Genomic DNA, 20,196 nt, shown 5'->3' with positions numbered 1-20,196 from the left:
AGACAGGTTCACTTTCTGCATCATTTGGTCTTTACTTATATTCTAAATCACACAAGGTCAGATACTGCTTGATATTCATACACCCTGCACAGCACCAGAAAAGTGCAAAGACCCCTCTTCCCTCATGAAACTCTGGCAACTTACAGGCTAATTGTCTGTGGGCGAATTCGACACACATTAAGTCTTTTTATACCAGAGCAAGCCCTCACTCCAACAAATATTAAGACCCTGAAAACACCCAGATAAGGACAAATATGTAAGAAATAATAGCCCCACATGCCATCAACTATGCCATTAATAATACAAAATATTTTACACCACTTGCACCTGAGTTGAAGAGTGGAAAAGAGAGGGAGACTCTGTCAGTGCAAGAGAATGATTCATGTGACCACTTTGTCTTAATTACTCAGAACAAGCAGTTTGTTGCTGTTTAGTGAAGAACAAAGATATCAGCGTCCCCTGACAGAAAAATAAATAGCCATCATGGTGGTGAAGATGATGATGACTGCCAGAACAACGATCAAAATCCGGTTTTGGATGATCCTAGAAAAAAGCAGAAGAGACAAAAAAATTGTAGTGAATAAAACAAAATAAATCAAGACAGCAGAATATATATAAAAATTAAAAAATGAGGTGCACAAAAAAACTGGAGAAAAAACATATACCCACAAATTCAGTATTCCCTCTACCATTTTGTGTATCTTGATTATTTTTTACTTTTTCCAGTTTCCAGAGCTTCTAACCATGTCTTTATGTAGTTATTAAATCCAACTTTTGTATTCAAGAAAGAAAAAGAATTTTCTGAATTATGCATACATTTATATACATATTAGAATAAATGAAATAAATTATGTTCCAATTTATTAACCTTCTAAGAACAAATGAAAAAAAAATAGTGTTCAGTCAATGCAATCCAAGCAGGGTGGTCTGTAACAGTAAATACCATTATATTTTTTAAAACCATTCTGAAATCTCTGGTAGTTTTTAATCTGAAAAGAAACAATTTATTAATTTTCAAGGGATTTTACTATTAAGGAACAAGATTTCAAGGAATCAGATGTCAATGAGATACTCACTTGTACTAAAATACCAAGGGAAAAGTACAAAAGATAGTTTTGAAGAAAAGGATGATATAAAGAAGCAAGTGTCAAACTGTGAAGCTTATGTTGTAAAAGCATCTCTTGTCTCTGTAGCATACCTTTACTTATGGTAATAGGCAATGTTACATTTCTATGCAGTATGAAAAAAATGAAGATTAGTGAAAATAAAAAGATGCCAGAACTAGAAAGTCCTAATGTTTTTCAATCATTTGTTGGGAGAAGTTCCTGCTTCTAAAATCAGTCATCACATCACTTCAGATTCTTCCTAAAATTAATAGGTCAATTAAAATTACTAAATCAAGAAACAGTAAAATTTGAGGCATTTTACAGCAGGATTTTGGATTGTAAGAATTCACTGTTTGTTATTCCATTTTTACAGAAAAGGAAGAATATTTTCACAGGCTCTTCATAAATAGGGACTTTTGCAAAACATACTTGTATATGAAGCTTATCATTAGAATTGGAGAGGTATAGCAAAAAAATCCCAACAACCATGTGCAATAAAAGCACCCCAAGTTATATATTTTTTCTCATGCTTCTGCAAAACAAAACAAAGTCTGCAAGAACCAAACAATGGTAAGAAGAGGTAAAACTGTGTTTTGTGAAACATCAAACCAAGTACAACTTGAAGACAGGGAGTGTAATGTGTTAAAATGAGCATATTTCACACAGTGAAAGAGAGAAGAAACTCCAGAGAGCAGAGGGGAGTTTTTCTTGGTGAATGTTTTTCATTTGGATGCGGGTGGATATACATATAAATTATACTGGAAAGTGTAAAGAAAAATGCAGTTTTAACCAACTCCAGCTCTCTCCTTGCTTACCCCCCACCTAAAGGAAAAGCAGTAAATGGATGGATGAAAACTGTCACATCAGACAGACACCCTCCCCTGTGACACTCTAAAAGGACTAGCTCTCTATCCTCCTGACAGGTTACAAAATGATCACATTTGCTGACACGTCTTCCGCAAAACTGCTTTAGTGTTTGTGTCCACTTTCCTAGCAGGAGATGAATGGGCTGCTTTGTCCTCATTTATCACTTAAAGCTGAACTAAGATCTGTCTCGTTTATTTTTCCCTTCCTCACTAGAAAGGCTCAACCACAGCATTAATTCTTTCGCGATGACAGCTAATTCAAACTTAACAGGCAATATTTACTCTACCAAAAGGATGAGGAGGAGGGAGGGATGTTTCTCACTCTTTTTTTCCTTAAAAAAAAAAAAAGTGTAGCAGGCTAACAAAATAAAGCTAATTAAGGGCTTTTGGTTCTTGTTGGTTTGCACTTCAATTTAACACCTGAACTTACAAGCTTCTCTTTTGTGGCAGGGTGTGACATTCTCTGCCAAACACCTGATAACAAACGATTTGCCCAGGCAAATGCATGAAAACCAGAATATATATTTACTCACTCGCCCTCATCATTCCTGAAAGGACACTCAGCAAAATTGAAACTCAGCAGTGAAACAGATTAAAAGCATGAAAACTCTTAAAACATTCAGCCTTAAGTAATACACAGTGCAGCTGGCTTGACAACCATTTTATTTGTGGGATGTGGGCCCCAAGGCATCCATAATGCTAATTTACAAAGGATTAACTGTGAGTGAAACTCGCTTAATCTAACACATAGTTAGGCAAAGACATACATAACATACTGAGTGTTTAAGTCACCTCCTCCTATCTCTGGCCCACCGATAAAATCATTGCATTGTCTGAGAAGCAAAACTAAAGAAAAAATAAAAAAGAAGCACGTAGTCCCCCAAATGCTTTATTTTTATACCCTGTCAGTACACACCTGATTGCAAGATTATTTTATCAGTGTCCATGTCTTAAAATCCTTTTCAAGAAAACACTGAGTGAGGCAAGCCACCACCTGTATCTGCTAATTGAAGGTTCACTTACGGTGTGAATCTAGGAAATACATATCAAAGTTCAATTTCTAGGAATCTGAATTAGTCTGCACAGTGCAGCAAAAGAATATCATATTAAAAGGAACAAATTAATCATGAAATAGGATGGGTGTTATCAATAGATTCCTACACTGAAGCATTATATACTTTTAATATTCAAGCCCACAGTTAAAGATTCATTTTATATCTTTAAAAAAAGAATATCATTGAGTTTTACTGTTTTCCTTTCAAGTGAGCAAGTAAAATGAAACTAACTGCATACTGCCCAAAGAATGGGGCTGGAGGAGAATGACAGAGCTGTTTGGCAGCAGCAGCAGCAGGACAGTCCCAAGGAGGACTTAGTGGTGCCTGTTGAAATCCGAGTATGGGAGCTGCTGCTAACACAGAGAACACAAGTTCTGGGTGTCAGCACATTGCAGATCTCAGAGTCAACAGGCAAGGACGACCCTTCAGAGTAAAGAAAAAAGGAAGAGGAAAGGGGGTTTTGAGTGATCCAAGATAGTCAAGCCAGCTCACAGTTGTAGAACAATGGTTGGCATTGGCAGGACCCATCTGTAGGGAAGCCTATAGTACTGTCACAGCCAGACACTGCCAGTGGGTATTGCTCTAGGCAAAGCATCAAGGAATTTAAGTGGGGGAGGGAGTGATTATACCAAAGGAGAAGAAAATGGGGCCTAACTCGCTACAAAAAAATCCCAAAGGCTAACATGCTCACAAGAAGCAGATGATAGTCTTTTATCTCTAATACACCTTAAATTCAACAAAATCTGGTGAATGAGGAAGCCCAGATTTTTCTTTGAAAATGCAAAGCATGTTTACAGGGTAAATAATTTAGGAAAGAATATATACTTGAAAGAAGACACCCATTGAAACATCCATGGCTAAAATGCCTGAAGGCAAAAACTTGTGCATTTGCATGCTGCATTTTATTAAGTTAGCACACTGTAGCTTTAAAAGAATGCATGGCCAAATTAAGAGGAATGTGTGACTGAAACATCAAGGATTCCTCAAGTTTACATTATGAATCACAGTGCTGTTGATATGAGATGAATTAACCATTTAGTTGATGCAACTTAGGCACTGAATTCACACCAAGTTCTGCTGGAGCCCTGTGCAGGAGCTCGTTAACAGCCAATGTCTACTGTTCCTTTCATACTCCAGGCTCTAGGAGCACAAGGGCTCATTCTACTTTGAGTTAGAAGACACAAAAAATCTGTGCTTTTAAACCAAGCTCCATCTAGTTTATTATGGACAGCAGCCCGAAATATTTGGGTACAAAACCACACAGAAACCGTAACTAAAGCAGACGCAAGGGTAACATTAACTGACGCACTGGAAGAGCACTGGACTGAAAATGCAGAAAGCACATCCCTCTCCTCTTGAGTTTCCTTCTGCTCCACCTTTCCAGATGCCTGTGCCTTTATCCTGGCTTCTGGTCACAGTGCCTAATCTCCAACCACTGCTGTGCTGGAGGGTGCCTCCAGCCACTGCCAAATTCAGGACACCATCCGCTTTTGAGGATCACCTCCTTGCTGCATAGGGCAACCACTGCTCTGTAGAACAGGTCCCACATGCACTACCAAACAGTGATGTTCCTGGAAAATCTGTTCCCCTCACTGCTGTCCTGGCAGAAATTGTGCTGCCTTTCCACATTTCAAACCCCCAAAAGATTCGCGCCTGTCCGTGGCTTCACACACACACACACACACACACACACAATGGGTCTAACTCTGTTTGTGCCATGTTTAGATCTGCTCTGTATAAACACAAAGCAGCTCCCAAATAAGCTTTTGCAAACCTTACATTAAGGATGCCAACCGTGTTTAAACCTTTTTATAAAACTGCATTCATTAGCAGGGGAGTGCACGACATCTATATGGGTTCAGCCTGATGTCTTGCACATGTCTTAGTGCCTGATTGACCAGCATTGAATAATGATGCCTTGCCATTAAGCACTGATGGTACAATAACAATTGTCATGAAAATTAGCAATCGCGGGAACATGTTAACAAAATGCAGGATATAAACGAACCAGTGCAGACTCTGGGTGCATAAAGAGTGTGTCCTTAACTTGAGGACTACAAATAAAATACTGCAAAAAATTTCCTACAGAAGGTCAACTCTGACACTGATACAAATTAAAAAAAAAAAACAAAAACAAAAAACAAAAAACAAAACCAAACAAATGGCTTGGGGGATCAGTTAGCACACATTCATTTCAACACAGGGCTTTATTCTTAAAGGAGGCATCTTGAAAAATAGTGTCCTCAAGAACACAGACTGATTGATGACAGAGCACTGTCCAACAGTGTTTCACTGTAATATGTATTTATGATTTAACTAGAAGTGATTCCTATCAGTTTACTGGAAAGAAAGGCTTGCTTTGTATACAAAATCACATCTTAAATGGTCACTTTGAATACTTGGCTATTGCATTTTTTGTGCCCTTTTATTTCTGATTGGCAGTTTTTGCTAACATGAAAGAAAATAGGTGCATACAAATCAGTGGCAAGTGATTTTTAAGTGTCCAATATTCATGTGCAAATCAGTAGATTCAAACAAACACTAAGTGTGGGTCTAGTCAAATAGGCAAAAACATACCAGGCAAAATTAAATGTGCATTTAAACTAATATAGCTATACTCACATAGCTCCTGGACAGACACAATTATTACTATATATAAGGACATCCTTGTTATGATGAGTTTTCAAATGGAAGCATTAAACCCCACACAGGGGAATAAAATGTTATGATTGGTAAAGCAAAGCCTTAGATACATAATGATAAATCTCAAGTTCAGGGTATCTGGGGGCTATTCAATCATTCACGTCTTCAAGTTTAAGAATGCTTTTCTTAAACAAAAGCAACTGAAAAGAATGAGACAGGCTGTGGCAAAACCATAAAGACATGGCAACCTACTGTAATAAAAGAGTAAGAGAACATTGCCTAGTAGAATTACAGCTGGCTGGAAGTATCTGACTTGAGACATTTTTCATCATTAATGACTGAAATTAGCAAACAGAAACACCAGTGAAAAAAATATCTGCACAACTTGCATATGACTCCTTGGCCCTCTTCTAGCTGACCACGGGAAAAGTGAGGAATTTGGAAAACGCTCAAGTTTTTTTCATCTTCCCCACCACAAACTCTGAAAATATGTCTACATTTTTATGTTCTCAAGCCAGAAGACCTAATTACATTGTAATTGTCATTGTAAATTTAGATGTGAAAAGGCTTTGGGGGTGGTGGAGAGCGGATAGGACCCCCCCATGGCTTACTGGGGACAAAAAGACCTCACTTCCTAAGGTCCACGTTCAGTCTGCAGACTGTTCCTAGCATAAGCCTCTTCCATGTTCTCTGAATTCCTTCCCAAAGGTGCCTCTTTGTAAGAACTTGGGAAAATTGATAAAAATTGCTGAAAACGGAGCAGATAACAAAATGAAATCCTCAAAAACGGAGGGCTGGTGATTAGGGAAGGATGGGCTTTTTCTATCTGATTTTCTAGCAGGGTTTATTGAAAGAGCCAGGCCATATAGGGCACCTACAATTTTGTTGATAGGACTGGGGCATTGTGCAATGCTATGTCCTCTAGCTTTAAAGTTCAGTCTTAAGGACTGGGGCTGTTTACTTGTAATAACATGGATACCAATCTCTAGTTATAATATTACACTCAAACCACATCAATGTGTTTCCACCTGGGCCCTGAATGAAAGAATGAGTCATGTAATAACAGGTGCAGGGAAGTAGTCACACTATCCCACTTTAAACATCTAAATTATATCTAGCTAATCTCAGCTCCCTGTATATAAGCTCAAGTCCTGCACTGAACTGCCCTCTCTTTTTCCTGGCCATATATGCACCCCAGCCGTGCTGGTTAGCTAGGTTAGGTGCCTACAACATAGGAATTAATATCTCTAAAAGCTTGAATATGAGGCCCAGGCAAGAAAGCTTGCTAGCTCTGAAGGCAAAATCATACAGAAAGGTGCTAGCATATTGTAAAGTGTGTGCAATCTCCCATCAATCAGAAAGATTGCAGAGATGAAACTCACCAGTGAAGCAGAAGATGCTAATCAATAATTAGTCAGTAAAGACCTTGATCCATCATCTCTTTTTAATGGATCCTATATTTGCACATTAAATTTTGACCAGAAGCAAATATACTTTTCCTTTGACAGTTTTTCTGCAGGAGTAAAAAAAGGACATCCCTCTCTTGGCTGAATGCCTGCTGAAACACATTGGCCTTCCTTGACTCAACTATGTTTTTACCTTGCTGTGTCATCTTCTGACAATCTTGCCATAGATTAAAATTTAAAATTATTTTGATTCTATCTGATAGCTAAAATACTTATAGAGAGATTAAATTAATAATAGAAATCTTGCAACACATTCCAAATGAACAGCATTGGAGTACAGTGTTATTTGGTAGCCATCAGGGTTATCATGGCTTGCATGAGTCTTCTCTCAAGGAGCTGGCAGTCTCAGGAACTGAAAATTGTACCCAAGTAATCAGTGGGGTATATGTGGGGATTCAGAGGGGACTGACTGGCCTGGGAAGGAGAGAGACCTACAGGAATGACTGGAAATCAAATGTAACAGGGAAAGCCTGATCAAGGACCTCATAGATGTGGGACTAAAGGTCAAAACACAAAATTGAAGGGTGCTGAAAATCTTGTACTAGCCAGATTTTATTCATTGCTTATTTTAAAAACACATTGCAAGGCATTTCTGAAGGATGAAAAGTATCCTTGTGCTCCTGAGACCCTGACATGGAACTTTTCTCTACACGGTTTTCATGCAACTTCAGCTTTCTGCCATCTCTATGTCCACTCCTTCCACAGAGGGAATCAATTAGGTTATGACTGTCACTAGGAGACACAGTGGGGCTTCTGGGGCCATGGAAACTCACCAACGAAAACGGGAGAGGGACTAACTCATTTCATGCAAAGCACAGGCAACACCAGATCCCTTTGGCAAGTCTGAATGATGATCACATGCACAGTGGCAACTGCAAGTGGAAGGAGTCAAGGTTGTCTTAATCTCCAACCAGCCTTTCTCAGGGTACTGAAGTATCAAGAAGAACAAATCACACATTTAGTCACCTGAGCATGACTAAGAACCATAGGCCTTAGCAAACATTACAAGAGCTTTAGCAAGAGCTCAGAGGGAGGGTGGATAGCCCAGCTGTCGGTGCAGTGGCATTCTTCAGCACGTCGGGTACGTGAAACCCTGGTCCCCAAACGGTTAATAGGAAAGAAAAGCCCCAACCCCCTCGTCAGCACTCAAAGCTAAAGCAATTATTTCTCCAGCAGAAGAAATGTATGCAAGCTATAAAATGACAAGAACATACAAGATCTCATATTGGCTTTTATGATAAATATAGTTAAATTTACATTCTGTGCAATTTAAAGAAAACAAAAATGTCAAAAGTCTGCATCTTATCAACTTCCATAATCATTAGAAGCCACTAAAAGATATATCTTAAACAGATGAAAGGAAGTAAAGTCTTTCACCCTGCCTCAATTTAATTAATGACTAATCTACAGGTTTTAGGTGTGACAAAGCTGGAGACTGGACACACACTCTCTTCTTGCATTATTTTCTTCTGATTACACAAAATTTGACTGGGCATCTTTTTGTATGGCAAGTTTCCTACAATTGTCTTAACAATGTTGACCTCTTTTGTAAAAACCTGAAGGCATCTGCAGCAATTGTTCCTGAAGATCTGCTATCCAAAATGTTACCATTTCATGGCACTTTTTGAATGATAGAATAGAATTTTTTTTGGTATATATTCATTTTTTTTCAAATGCTATAAAGAAAGGAAAACAATCATGGCTAAGGCCATTTGTGAGATGGCATTAAAAGAGCCTACTCTGAGACAGATAAAAATAATGAGAATCTTTCTGTCAAGAAGGATTTAGAAAATATCACGAGCATTATTAAAATTTAATTTTTTACTGTGCTTTTTGGTTCCCCCTTTTCCAGTGATAATGAGCAGGACTGCACACCTCCACAATGCTAGTACTTGTTTTGAGCAATAAATTCAGCCTTCCAGTCTGAAGACATTTCAGACAACAATTTTGACTGCTATAGGCTTATTTTTCAACCTTTTCTGTGCTTTGAGTCTTCCTATAAAAACCAGTTCATAAGCTAATTTTCCACAAGGCCAGTGGAACAAATAAAAATCAATTTTTGCCCAACCGGTTCAGAGAAAACCTGGGAACAGTGAAGACAGAACAGTGAAAACTAAAAAGAATCGATGTATTCACAAATGGTTTACCTGATAGAGAACTATCAAATTAGTTGTCAGGAGATACTTGCCACTATGAAAGTATTTTCTTTTCAGCATGTTACAGTATTTCTATTAGGGGAGCAGAGAAGCCTCTACTTTGTCATGACCTCAGCCACCTCAGTTTAATAACCACGTTGAGCTTCCAAATATTTGGTAAAACCACAGGGCACAAAGTCACAGGGCAAGAGCCCCTCACAGGTCTTGCAACCAGAGGGACCTGCAAACCCAGCTGGCTTAGGGTGGGTGTAAGTCTTCATGATCTCCTGGAAGGCACAGAGATTGCTCTCTCACAGAAGGCAGGGAGACATTCATGACCTCGAGCCAACCTTGTCAAGAGGAATTTGGTCCATCAAGAGAGGGGAAAATCATAAAAAACATCACCCAGACTTCCCTCCTCTGTTAAAACCCCAAGTGTTCAGGAGCACACTGAAGACTAAGCAGTTTAATCTCTTGAACTGGAGAAAACAAATTTCTCCAAAGATGGGAATCCCATTTGTCGACTTCAAAACTTTCAGAATCTCAAGGACAACTCAGGGCACAGGCTTTAATATCATGGCCCAATCCATTTATCATCTTCTCCACTAATTGGGCAAGTGTACCCAAAACTGCCATACTGAGGCAGGATGGGATAAGTGCTCATGTCTGTCTGTCTGCAGCCAGAAGAATTTGTCTGGAAAATTGATGGAAGAACAGAATCTGCTTTTTAATACAAATTAACCATCACTGCTGTGGATTCATAATTTACAAGCTTAAATATTAAGGAAGCTATTTTTAAGTACATATAATCTTCACTCTGGTATGTAGCATTTTATACACTCCTTTATTTTTATGAGTTGGCATTAGAATGTGACTCATTTTAACAGAAAAAAAAAGGATTAACTACGTTACTCAGAAGTAAAGCTCCATATTACCTATTTAAAATATTGTAACACACCATGGAGACATCATTTCTAGGACCAAACAAAACATTACTCAATGAAGAAATGGCATGAAATATAAAATATTCAGCAGAGGAAGGGTATTTGGAGCTAAGCAGTTTCATTGCCAATAAACAGAATCATAATAAATAGCGTGCATTTAGGAAAAAAAAAAGAATACCTGCTCTTCACTACTTGAGATGTAACACCTTAGTGGGGGAAATGAATAAAGATACTACTCTTCCACTCAGCACATGCAGGGAAAAACTGAAACCACCACACATTTTGAATGTGAATCTCTTACAACTGATGCTAATTTGCTTATGATATCTGCCTGATTTAGAGCTAATCTTCTGTAAATTAACTCCTAATGCTGTCTGAAATAATCCTCTTAATGCTGGTCTGTCTTGAGTACTTTATATCAAACACCATGAAATACACAAGCATACACAAGGCGTTCAGCAGCTGTAGTGCTTTTGGCCGCTTAAGAGTATTTGCTGTGCCATGAAGGCACAGGGCTGTGGGGTCCTGGCGCAGCTTGGGGACCGCTCTGGTTGTCCCCTTGGAAGGGCACAGCAAGCCAGAGCTGTGTCCCACCACCTCCTGGCCACCAGAGAGAAGAGGAGGCTCTGTCTCCTGACAAGATGGTGCTGGGGGGTACAGTTCCATGCTCCAGAGCTCCCACCTCCAGCAGCACATGATAATGAGAAAATGTAAACCGCTCAGGCTTTGAGATTTCCCAGCAATGAGATCTGTGTTAAACAGTACTAATTATCAGCTGGAAGCCTAATCTGATAACGGGTTAGAGAAGACAGAGACAGACCATTTTGTTTCTTCAGTGGAGGAAAATATTTTTAAGGGTGTTGCTTCAGCATCGTAATTATTGTCAGTGTGCTTATAACTCTGTATTCAAACATTTATTTTTTCTGCTAAATCCACTGGAACAATTTTTTCCCCAATATTAATTTAATATTAGAGCCAAAAACCTAATTGATATTGGTGAGCAATGCAACACAAACACATTATTTTCTTGGGTTTTGAAACATAAATGGCAGACACAACTTTGACTGAATGGACTTCTTTATGTTTTAACAGACAGTTTATTGGCCCAGACTCCTACATATAACAAGCACAATTCCAAACGCAATACCTTTTTAATTGAAAAATTAATGTATTTTTACTACGTACAGGTAACTTTGTCAAGTAAAGGGCTGTTAAAACAATTTTAATACATGGAATATTGTTTAGAAATTATATTCTCACCATAGCAAGTGCTTATAGGAGGGTATTAAAAGAAAAAAGTCTATTGTTCAAATCATACTTTATTGGAACTTGCTTTTTCAATATATTAAAGAACAGATAAAGCACAGTGATCACTGAGCAGTATGTGTCCAACAGCCCTTCAAGAGACTTGTGGAAATGTATAAAACAAGCAGTGATACAATCCTTTGCCAAACACTGTCATAAATTTTTTATTTGGCAGCAAACATTCTCACTAGCTTTCTTGGCAGCAATTGGGACCTTTAGCAAGAAAGGTGCAGGAGAAAAATACCTTGTTTAGAGATGTTTTCAACACTTTCTGGGATTTTTCAGAACTTCTGCCTGCAGCATATTTTACAACCACAGTCTCCAGTCACCTGATGAGTGGGTGGTGGTTTTTTTTTTTTTTTTTTTTTTTTAATATAGACAGCCTACTACTTCCCTCTGGCCTTCAGCCTAGGATGTGTGTGTGTGGAATGGGGCTGTGTGTTCCTCAGAGATACAAGTGGTTGCTCCTCTCTGTCTAGACAAAAAAAACTTGAAAATAATATCAGAATGTACCTTTCATTGCTTCTGATACTATCTGTATCTTATTCCCAGGTGACAAAGATAAATGAAAGTCAAACATATGCTGATTACTTTTGCATTTTTCTCAGGAGATATCTGCAGAAGAGCTGGTCACAGGTGCAGCTGTCCTGGCCAGTCAGTGGGTTGCTGAGAAAGAGAATTGGGAAATAGATTTCTGTGCCCAGGTCCAGAGGTTTTTTTGTTTCTTTGTTTGTTTTCCTCTAATATACTGAACTTAACATCTGATGCATTACCTTCCTCTATGAGCCCATATGTGCTGATGTATAGGTCTAACAAACTCACTCATGGAAAAGATATTCTACATTTTGGTATTTCATCATTTCAGAATAAAAAGAAGATGAATCTACTTTACATTTCAGCAACTTCCTCCAAAACTTTCACAACATTAAGATACATTTCATTTCTTCCCATGAACAGAAAGGAAACAGTTTTCAACAGATGTGGACAAGAAAAACACCTTATCTGCCTCAAATGAGAAAGGCTGGAATTTAGTTTTAGACAGCACACATTGCTTTAAACACAGGCCTAATTAAAGTAATGCTGTTACAATTATAAACACAAACTAAAAGGCTTCCCTACAGCCTGCGCTCCAGTTTTGCCTGTCGCGTTTACCAGGGGCATCACCCCTCGAGAACGTTTCAGAGCCCACACAGACATCTAGTGGCAGGTGAAAACACTGCACGGTGGCACCGCCACCTGGCACAGCTCCACGGGCACCTGAAGCCGTGCCAGGGCTGAGGTGAGCTAACTTTGCTACGACTGTGGTTGGCCAACCAAACTGGGAAATATGTGCTCCCTCTGTGCCATCCTAGTAGTCATGGAGAGACAGCTGCTCTCGTGGCAGCTCTGGCTTCCCAAATTTACATTACTAGTGATTCTCTTCAATTAAATCGGAGCTCTTTTTGTCTTTCTGAGTACCTTTAAATGTCACTCTCCTTGATACTGTTTTATTTTACTTAAAAACTGCAGAGGTTAATTATGTAGCATCATTTGGAAGTTTCTCTGAGCGCGGCTATGCGCAACGCAGCTGACTGGAACACACCGGGCAATGAGATTTTACAGCCAGCAAAAAACACACACGGTGAGAAAGTCCAGTCAATAATAAATTCTAAATGGTTGGAGGAGGAATATGACTTGCTCCACAGTCCACATCAATCAATGGAAAGATGCCTAAAACTTCAGTGGGGTTTGAGTCCCACATCTGCAAAGGATATCAAGCGCCGCAGCTCTGCACAGAGCTGTAAGAGCTCAGTGCCCTGATTCTGCTCTGTTACACCATTTTAAATCAAGCAGTACTCAGTGGTGTCATAACCCTGTACATCTGTGTCAGACCCTGTGTTGCAAGGACAGACTTGATGCCAAGAATGCAAAACAGATGTTGCTTTCCTAATGTTTTCTTGTTGTCTTTTAAGTTGTTTTCATGGGGTTCTGTTTTTGTTTTGGGGAGCAAAACAGGTCGACAGGACTTTTCAGAGGGCGGACTGGAGGAATGCTTCTGCATCTTCCTTTTTATTTCGTGTGCATGTGTGAATATGCAGAGGCTTTGAGTTACAACTGGGAAAAATCTTTTTTTTTTTTTTTCTTTAAGCTTCATTTGAGCTATGCTCAGTTCCCTTGGGGCAAAGGGAAAGGTAGCTATTTGTGGATGGGAAAAAGAGCTTTTGTGAACAGCAAAACTGCATCACCAAATGGCTTAAGAAAAAGATTTTTTGAAGTTATTTTTTACTACTACTTTAAGAGGAAACAGGGATAAATATATCTTTTTTGCATGTTGACTCATTAACAAATTTAGCAATAAACACCTTGCAATTAAGTCCGCTAGGTTACTGCTGTCCAGAAGTTTCTCAATCCTCTGCACAGAAGGTTTGGAAAACACATAACTAAGAAATGGTGAAGGCAAATCCCAACAGCTTGCTCAAGCAAATCTAGCCAAGGCTTAAACTCACTTCTGAACACTGAAATTTGAGATGCTGTATCAAATAAGCAGCTCTTTTTCCCTGAAGAGAAGAAACTGGGTGTAGCTAACCTAGTGCATAATAGGTTTATTCTCATTCACAAAACAGGAATTACTTTATGGCCCCAAAGTAAAACTAGCAGAGAAATATACTGGCAGATTTGCTGCAGATGTGTGTTGTGACACGTATGCAGGGAATCTGCTATTAATCACACACTAAGATTTTAATATTATGTAGGGTAATGCAGGCAATCATTATGGTGGAGGTTCTGGATGCATAACAGCCTAACCCACAAATGGGACTTTTAAATTTAACTCATTTGAGCTCACTCTCACACTGCACCAGTTGAATTCCCTAGTTCATCCCCCACTCTCCACTACATACATTTATTTCAATATCTATTGTGCCTTTCTTTTTGTGTTTGTCCTCCGCTTCTTTTCTTGAGACACGACAGTTGTTGGGGAAAGTGCAGCTTTTCAATTCTCCTGTTTGCCAGACTATGACAGGAATGTTCTTGTTAGAGGGGCTGTTTGTGAGACCCCTGGACATGTACCCAGCACAGGAAACAGTCTGGCTCAAATGCTGGAAAAGCCATTCTTCACCTGAATCCTTCAAAATTTGTGTCTGAACATAACTAGAACCTATGTATCCATACCCGGGCTAAGATTACTACGGACAATTATACCGTGGAAATGCATTATTCTGACAACGCAATCAATCACGTTATTTCTCACAATTTCGGTTCACCCCCAAAATTTTCCTTACCTCCAAAGCCAGCTGGATATTATATTACTGAAGCTGTTGAAAGGGTGTAACACTAACCATGAAGCCAAAGGCCACTAAAACTATGCAATGCATAAATTTTTATTGTTTGCTCAGCATTGAAATCTCATTAGGGCTCATAACTCATCGGCGCACTGCAAACATTTGCATCTGCTGATCATGAGAACTTGGACGGAATGTACACCTTTGGCTAATTTACTTGTTATGTTTTTAGATGAGACTGTGTTGCTTTTTATTTTCTTTTAGAAAGTCCTTATGCAGTTGTGAGTCAAATGTCCACTTTTTAAACTGAATACATGAAAACTTTCATTTGCAGTTTCTCAAGGTTGTTCTGTTGCTGGCAATGTTCATGATCATCATTTTACAAAAGCTTCATTTGACTTAGTATTCAGGGTAGTCATTGTTTGAAAACTGTGCCCCATAGAGCATTTCACTTCATTCATCCTTTCTGTTTTATCCAGCCACATTTTAATTAGATTAAAATTTGTCCTCCAATTAGCTTTCATTAAAGTTTATAGATTACAGGAAAAATCTCCACTGAGTTGTGCTTCAAAACTGTGCCTTAAGTTTAAAATGAAATAACTGTGCAAATGAAGCTATTATGAAGATTATTACTATGCAAAAAACATCAGTCACTTCTTGGTTTACTTATACATTTAACTCTGTAATTCATTTTGCCAACTTCAATACCTCTGTGTTCTCTAGAGTAGTCATCATAATAATACCTTACAGTTACAGGATACCTTTCATTACCAAGGATCCTTAGAGGCCTGATTCTGCATACCAGTATTCCTGCTGAAGTCCCTGAAACTATTTGAACAAGTGCTCCTTGCTGCATGTGAACCAGAACCCAAGTACAGGTCAAATCCTGCTTCCAGATACCCACGTTACTGCTGATCTGCACAGCTCAGAATGCAGACCAGATATGAACATTATGTAAAAAGTCCTTCTGAGGGAGATGTGGCAGCTGTTTAATGGTGCACGGTTACAGGACTCACCTCTGTAAATGAGGGACAGATACTTCCCCCACAGTTAAAATTGCAGAGAAAGTTGAGAATGTAATTATCCAAAGAGGAAGCGACTCTGTAGGACACTGGGGCTGGGGCCACATCTCTGCTGTCACTCACGTCTTCAGATGTGACATTGCCAAGTATCAGATGCCCAGTCACTAATACCTCCTGCACATGCAAATAGTATGTGTTGAGGGCAATATAAAGTTTACAGTTCACCAGGCTTATCCTACAACCAGACATTTACTCTAGAGCAATCTCTTGGTGGAACACAAGGGACTCCATGTCAGAGCAGGGCACCACAGAACTGGATCTGTTTGCAGGAAATTCTCTCCCAATAGCAAGAGCTATAAATATATACATATAATTAAAAATAAAGAGAGAGAGAGAGAGATATGCAGCCAACATTTTAAAACTAAAAATATAGACACTTGGGTTACAAAAACAGGGACCTGCCTTTGCTCTAGCAACATATTTCTGATAGGAGAAACACAGTAGAAAACAACTACTTTACTACAAATGAAATGTAGTTCATTAGCATGGGAGAATCATCTCAGCAAAATGCAGGAGTGTAAAAAGCAGTTTTCCCTATTTTTCATGTGCTAATTGGTTGAACAACCACTAGTAAGTCCTCAGATCCCTGTAGTAACTAGTATTATTCCCACTTAGCAGATGGTGAAAGTAAAGTTTAAGGGTGTCAAAGGCTAGAGGGGAATTTATAGTTTAAATGCTCTGACTCAAGCCAAGACCATGTTTCCAAGACGCAAAGCAAACAGCAGCAATACTAATTTTAGGAGTCATGCTCAAGTCTGTCCCTTCCTCCACCTGTACTCCTCCTCCTGGTATTCACTTCTGCCATCTCCTTACAGCATGCCAACCTCGGTTGTGCTGACTCAACAGCTTATGGGTCCATGTGACGAATCAGATCTAGGAATTGATTCAGGACAAAAAAAGAAAGAGAAAAATGAGAAGGGTGGAGAGGTGGGAAGAGATATTTTGCACTAGATCAATTCAATCTGAAGACATTGACAGGCAAACAGAAGTGCCCATGTAAACAAGAAAGCAGCTGGATGCAGCATAGGGGCAAGAGTGAGTATTTTTGTAGGCAGGAGGCCCTGTTCTTGATGTTGATAGGTTTGTACCACAGGACTGAAGTTCAAACCATTCTGAAATCATTCCGTTTTTATGTTTTAACTATTTTATAACTCTTCTTCTGTTTACATCGCTTTGCCTGCTTTGCTCTGAGGAAGACCATAGTTACTCCTCACTACCTTAGCTCCACAAATTTGCACAAGGAAATTCAGAAAATGCAAGTATTTGACTTTCCACAATCAAGACCTGGAACACCAAGTTTGCCTTCTCAGTTACACTGTCTGTATTTCAGAAATTCTGCTCCATTTCCTCAATAGAATTGTAGAATTGCCATGTTTAATAAAATACAGACAAACTAGTAATGCTTTATGTCAAGGGTGCATTTACAAATAGTTTATAAAGGATTTAGATGATTAACCATATATTAGGACAGTTAATCAAATTTAAGAGGCTATTTCAGAATTCTACAGAACAAGCAGTTATTTATAATCCTTGTTATTGCTTTCTACCTTACATCCAATCCTAATGCACACCATTAGAATATTCTGCTAACTCTTTATCAATTATTTCTGTTAGCAGAAAAAATCCAAACAAAAAAAGCCCTGAAATCCTGTCGTAAGGAATAGGTTAGATAATTAGGACATTGAGACTCCTAGACTAAATGAATCAGACCCAAGAATCAAATCTTTGGAGATAATTAGCCTCTGCCATGATTTAGATACTTCAAGGTCCTTAAAAATCTCAGCCCTCATCACTGTGCACATGGGATTTAGGCAATTAAAAAAAGCTGGCAAAGTGTCATCTGAAAAGGCACAAATGCTGCAGTAACTGCAACAGCTGAGGAACACGTATTTTCTTCAAAAAACCATCAGCATCATGACAGGTTGCTTAAAGCTTCAGTTCTTCATGCTGGTTGGGAAAAAAAACAGACAATGGAAAACTTGAGGAATGTTAAATTTAACTGTTATCCTTACAAAATGTAGTTCAGCTCAGTTAGAACAGAATGAAAAGTTATTTCTTGTCATTTTATTCAGTTATTTGAAGCAGTGTCTTCTCTTTTTCATAGTTTTCACTTGGTACTGGGCATATAGAATGTTTTTAAAGAAGAAATAACTACAGATCACTTTTTATTGTGATATGATTTATATAGTTTAAAAAAAAAAATCTGTTCTGGAAGTATAGTGTATTTGGTGCTATTTTTGCCTAGGAATGGAAACTCGAACTGGAAATAGAGTCATTCATTCACACTTACAGGATGACATTGCGTTGACAGGCATGCAAACTTGGAAAGGTGCTACACAGTCACTCTTAAAATACTACACTGTATTTTTTTCCTTCTAAGCTTCAATTAAGAAAATGTTATAGAGGGATCAGTACTTTGTGAAGGCTAAGGGTTCATCATTTGCAAGAGATCCTCTTTCAGAAGTACAAAGACAGAAAAGTCAAGGCACTAACAACTAAACAAACTGTTTTCACAACAGAACTGGCACGTTCAAGCCCCTCTGCAGTGAGGTGCTGTGCTGTCAGGAGTTCTGCTTGTTCACACTCATCTCAAAGAGCATTCCTCAGTCCCATCAGAAAGGTCATCAATCCTTCCTGCCAGGTAGTCCGTTACTTGCCTTGGTTGGGTTTTTTTTTTCTCAATTTGAAGATAATGAAAATCATAAAAGGTGTGAGAATATGGTTGAGGTAGATAAACTTAAGAGATTCTAAAAGAGCTGGAATGCTGTTGGTGCTAACAAGCCCTGAGCAAGTGATCCATGTCTGGCATGCTATGCCAAACAAACTGCAATTACAGAAGAACCAAAAATAAACCAAGCAACTTTAAACCTCCTGAATGTGTGAGCCTGGGTCTAAGAATCATATTTGCACTTGCTCCCACAGGCTTGCTTCCAAAAGGCACACAAAACAGGAGGGACCTTTCTAATGGGAAGGAAGGAAGGAAAGTTTCCATTTGAGACCTGGTATTTTGGAATGGCAGAAAGAGCTGCTGACCCCAGGGGCTCATGCCCCTCAGTGTCAAATTCCTACAAGAGCAGCTTGTCAGACTTCGGCCATATCATACCTGAATCAAAATGTCAGGGCTCGAATCCACACCACAAGTCATGCTCTCTGAAACTGAGGTACATAATCCTCTTGGCTTTGCTTTCGTTGGGCTTTTCCACCCTTCTGCATGCCTCTGCAGTGCCAATCGACATGTGCTTCCCCTTTTTGTCTTTGAGAGAAAACCTCAGCTAGGCCCAAATTTTAATGATTTAAAACGATGCGCTCTATAACTTCCTTTGCACCAGCCTCCTTGTTTTCTGCTGGTTCTAAAAAACCCCTTTGACCCGCTCATAAGAACACCATTTCTGTTTCTGTCATCCCAAATTAACAAATGAATGAGGAGAGGGAAACTCCCCTTTCCCTCCAAACCTTCACCCTTCAAGTCCCCCTGCCTCATTGCAGCCCTGGTGCTCTAAAATAAAAGGAGCATTAATGGGCTGAAATTTCCATGGGACATCAGCACTTTCTTAAGTGATATTCTGAATCGTGGGCTAACTGGTGGTGGGCAAGGGCAGGTATTTACTTCGTGCAGTCTCTTAGGATACAATGGATTTATGGCCGTCAATTATGAACAACACCACTATTGTCTCTTCACATTCTATCTGCCTCCATTATTCATTTGTGTTGATTTTGATTGATGAAGACACTTTAAACAAGGAGAGGAGGAAGGAGGGGGGGAGAGGAATACTTCAACTGTTTGGTTTCTAATTCCTGTAAATCTACAGTTCATACTGCATGAGTACTACCCAAAAGAAAAGTCAATCCCCACAATTTAGTAAGGGGTTTTCCCTTTTATCAGTCTCTCTTCTTTCTGAAAGAAGTGTGGTGCAAACAGTGCTTCATTGACATACCTAATCACCATAGGGGTGGCACATCACACTTCAATCAGCCAAGAAATGTTAGTTTTTTTAATGAAAAAGTATTAAGACTTCTGCAACACCTCTTCTGCATATTTACTTCCTATGCTACAGTTAATTAACTTTTAGAGCAGGTTTGCTAGGTCAAAAATTGCTTGGACCACAGTCTTGAACCAAAGAAGAGTATATAAAATTTTTTCATTCAAAGTGAATGCACCTGCTAGAAATCTGACTGTGTGGAAGTCATCAAAAAAGCGCCCAGCTTTGGCTTGCTTGCTTCCAAATATATGGTATTTACTGACCTCTCATTAAAATATTCTGACAGAATACAGAATATACCCAATACATTTCTTTCCATGGGAAGCAGCATCTGAGGCCTGGGGGTAAAGAGAT

General features: G+C 39.0%; 1 protein-coding gene across 4 annotated transcripts in view; it reads right to left on the bottom strand.

Annotated features, from left to right (window-relative positions):
- VTI1A (vesicle transport through interaction with t-SNAREs 1A) overlaps positions 1–20,196 on the bottom strand; it is a 259,766-nt gene that overhangs the window by 2,872 nt on the left and 236,698 nt on the right. For all 4 annotated transcript variants that reach the window (XM_068198049.1, XM_068198050.1, XM_068198046.1 and 1 more), the window contains one exon: positions 1–543. This exon is cut by the window's left edge and continues 2,872 nt beyond it. Coding sequence is in view for 2 of the 4 variants with exons in the window: in XM_068198046.1 (XP_068054147.1) it covers positions 450–543 (94 nt within the window). In the remaining 2 variants the exon portion in view is untranslated. The remainder of the gene's footprint in view (positions 544–20,196) is intronic.

This window comes from Anomalospiza imberbis, chromosome 8 (genome assembly GCF_031753505.1).
Source record: "Anomalospiza imberbis isolate Cuckoo-Finch-1a 21T00152 chromosome 8, ASM3175350v1, whole genome shotgun sequence".
Classification (NCBI taxonomy): Eukaryota; Metazoa; Chordata; class Aves; order Passeriformes; family Viduidae; genus Anomalospiza; species Anomalospiza imberbis.
The sequence above is the reverse complement of the archived record's forward strand: the minus strand, read 5'-3'. Positions and strand labels throughout refer to the sequence as shown.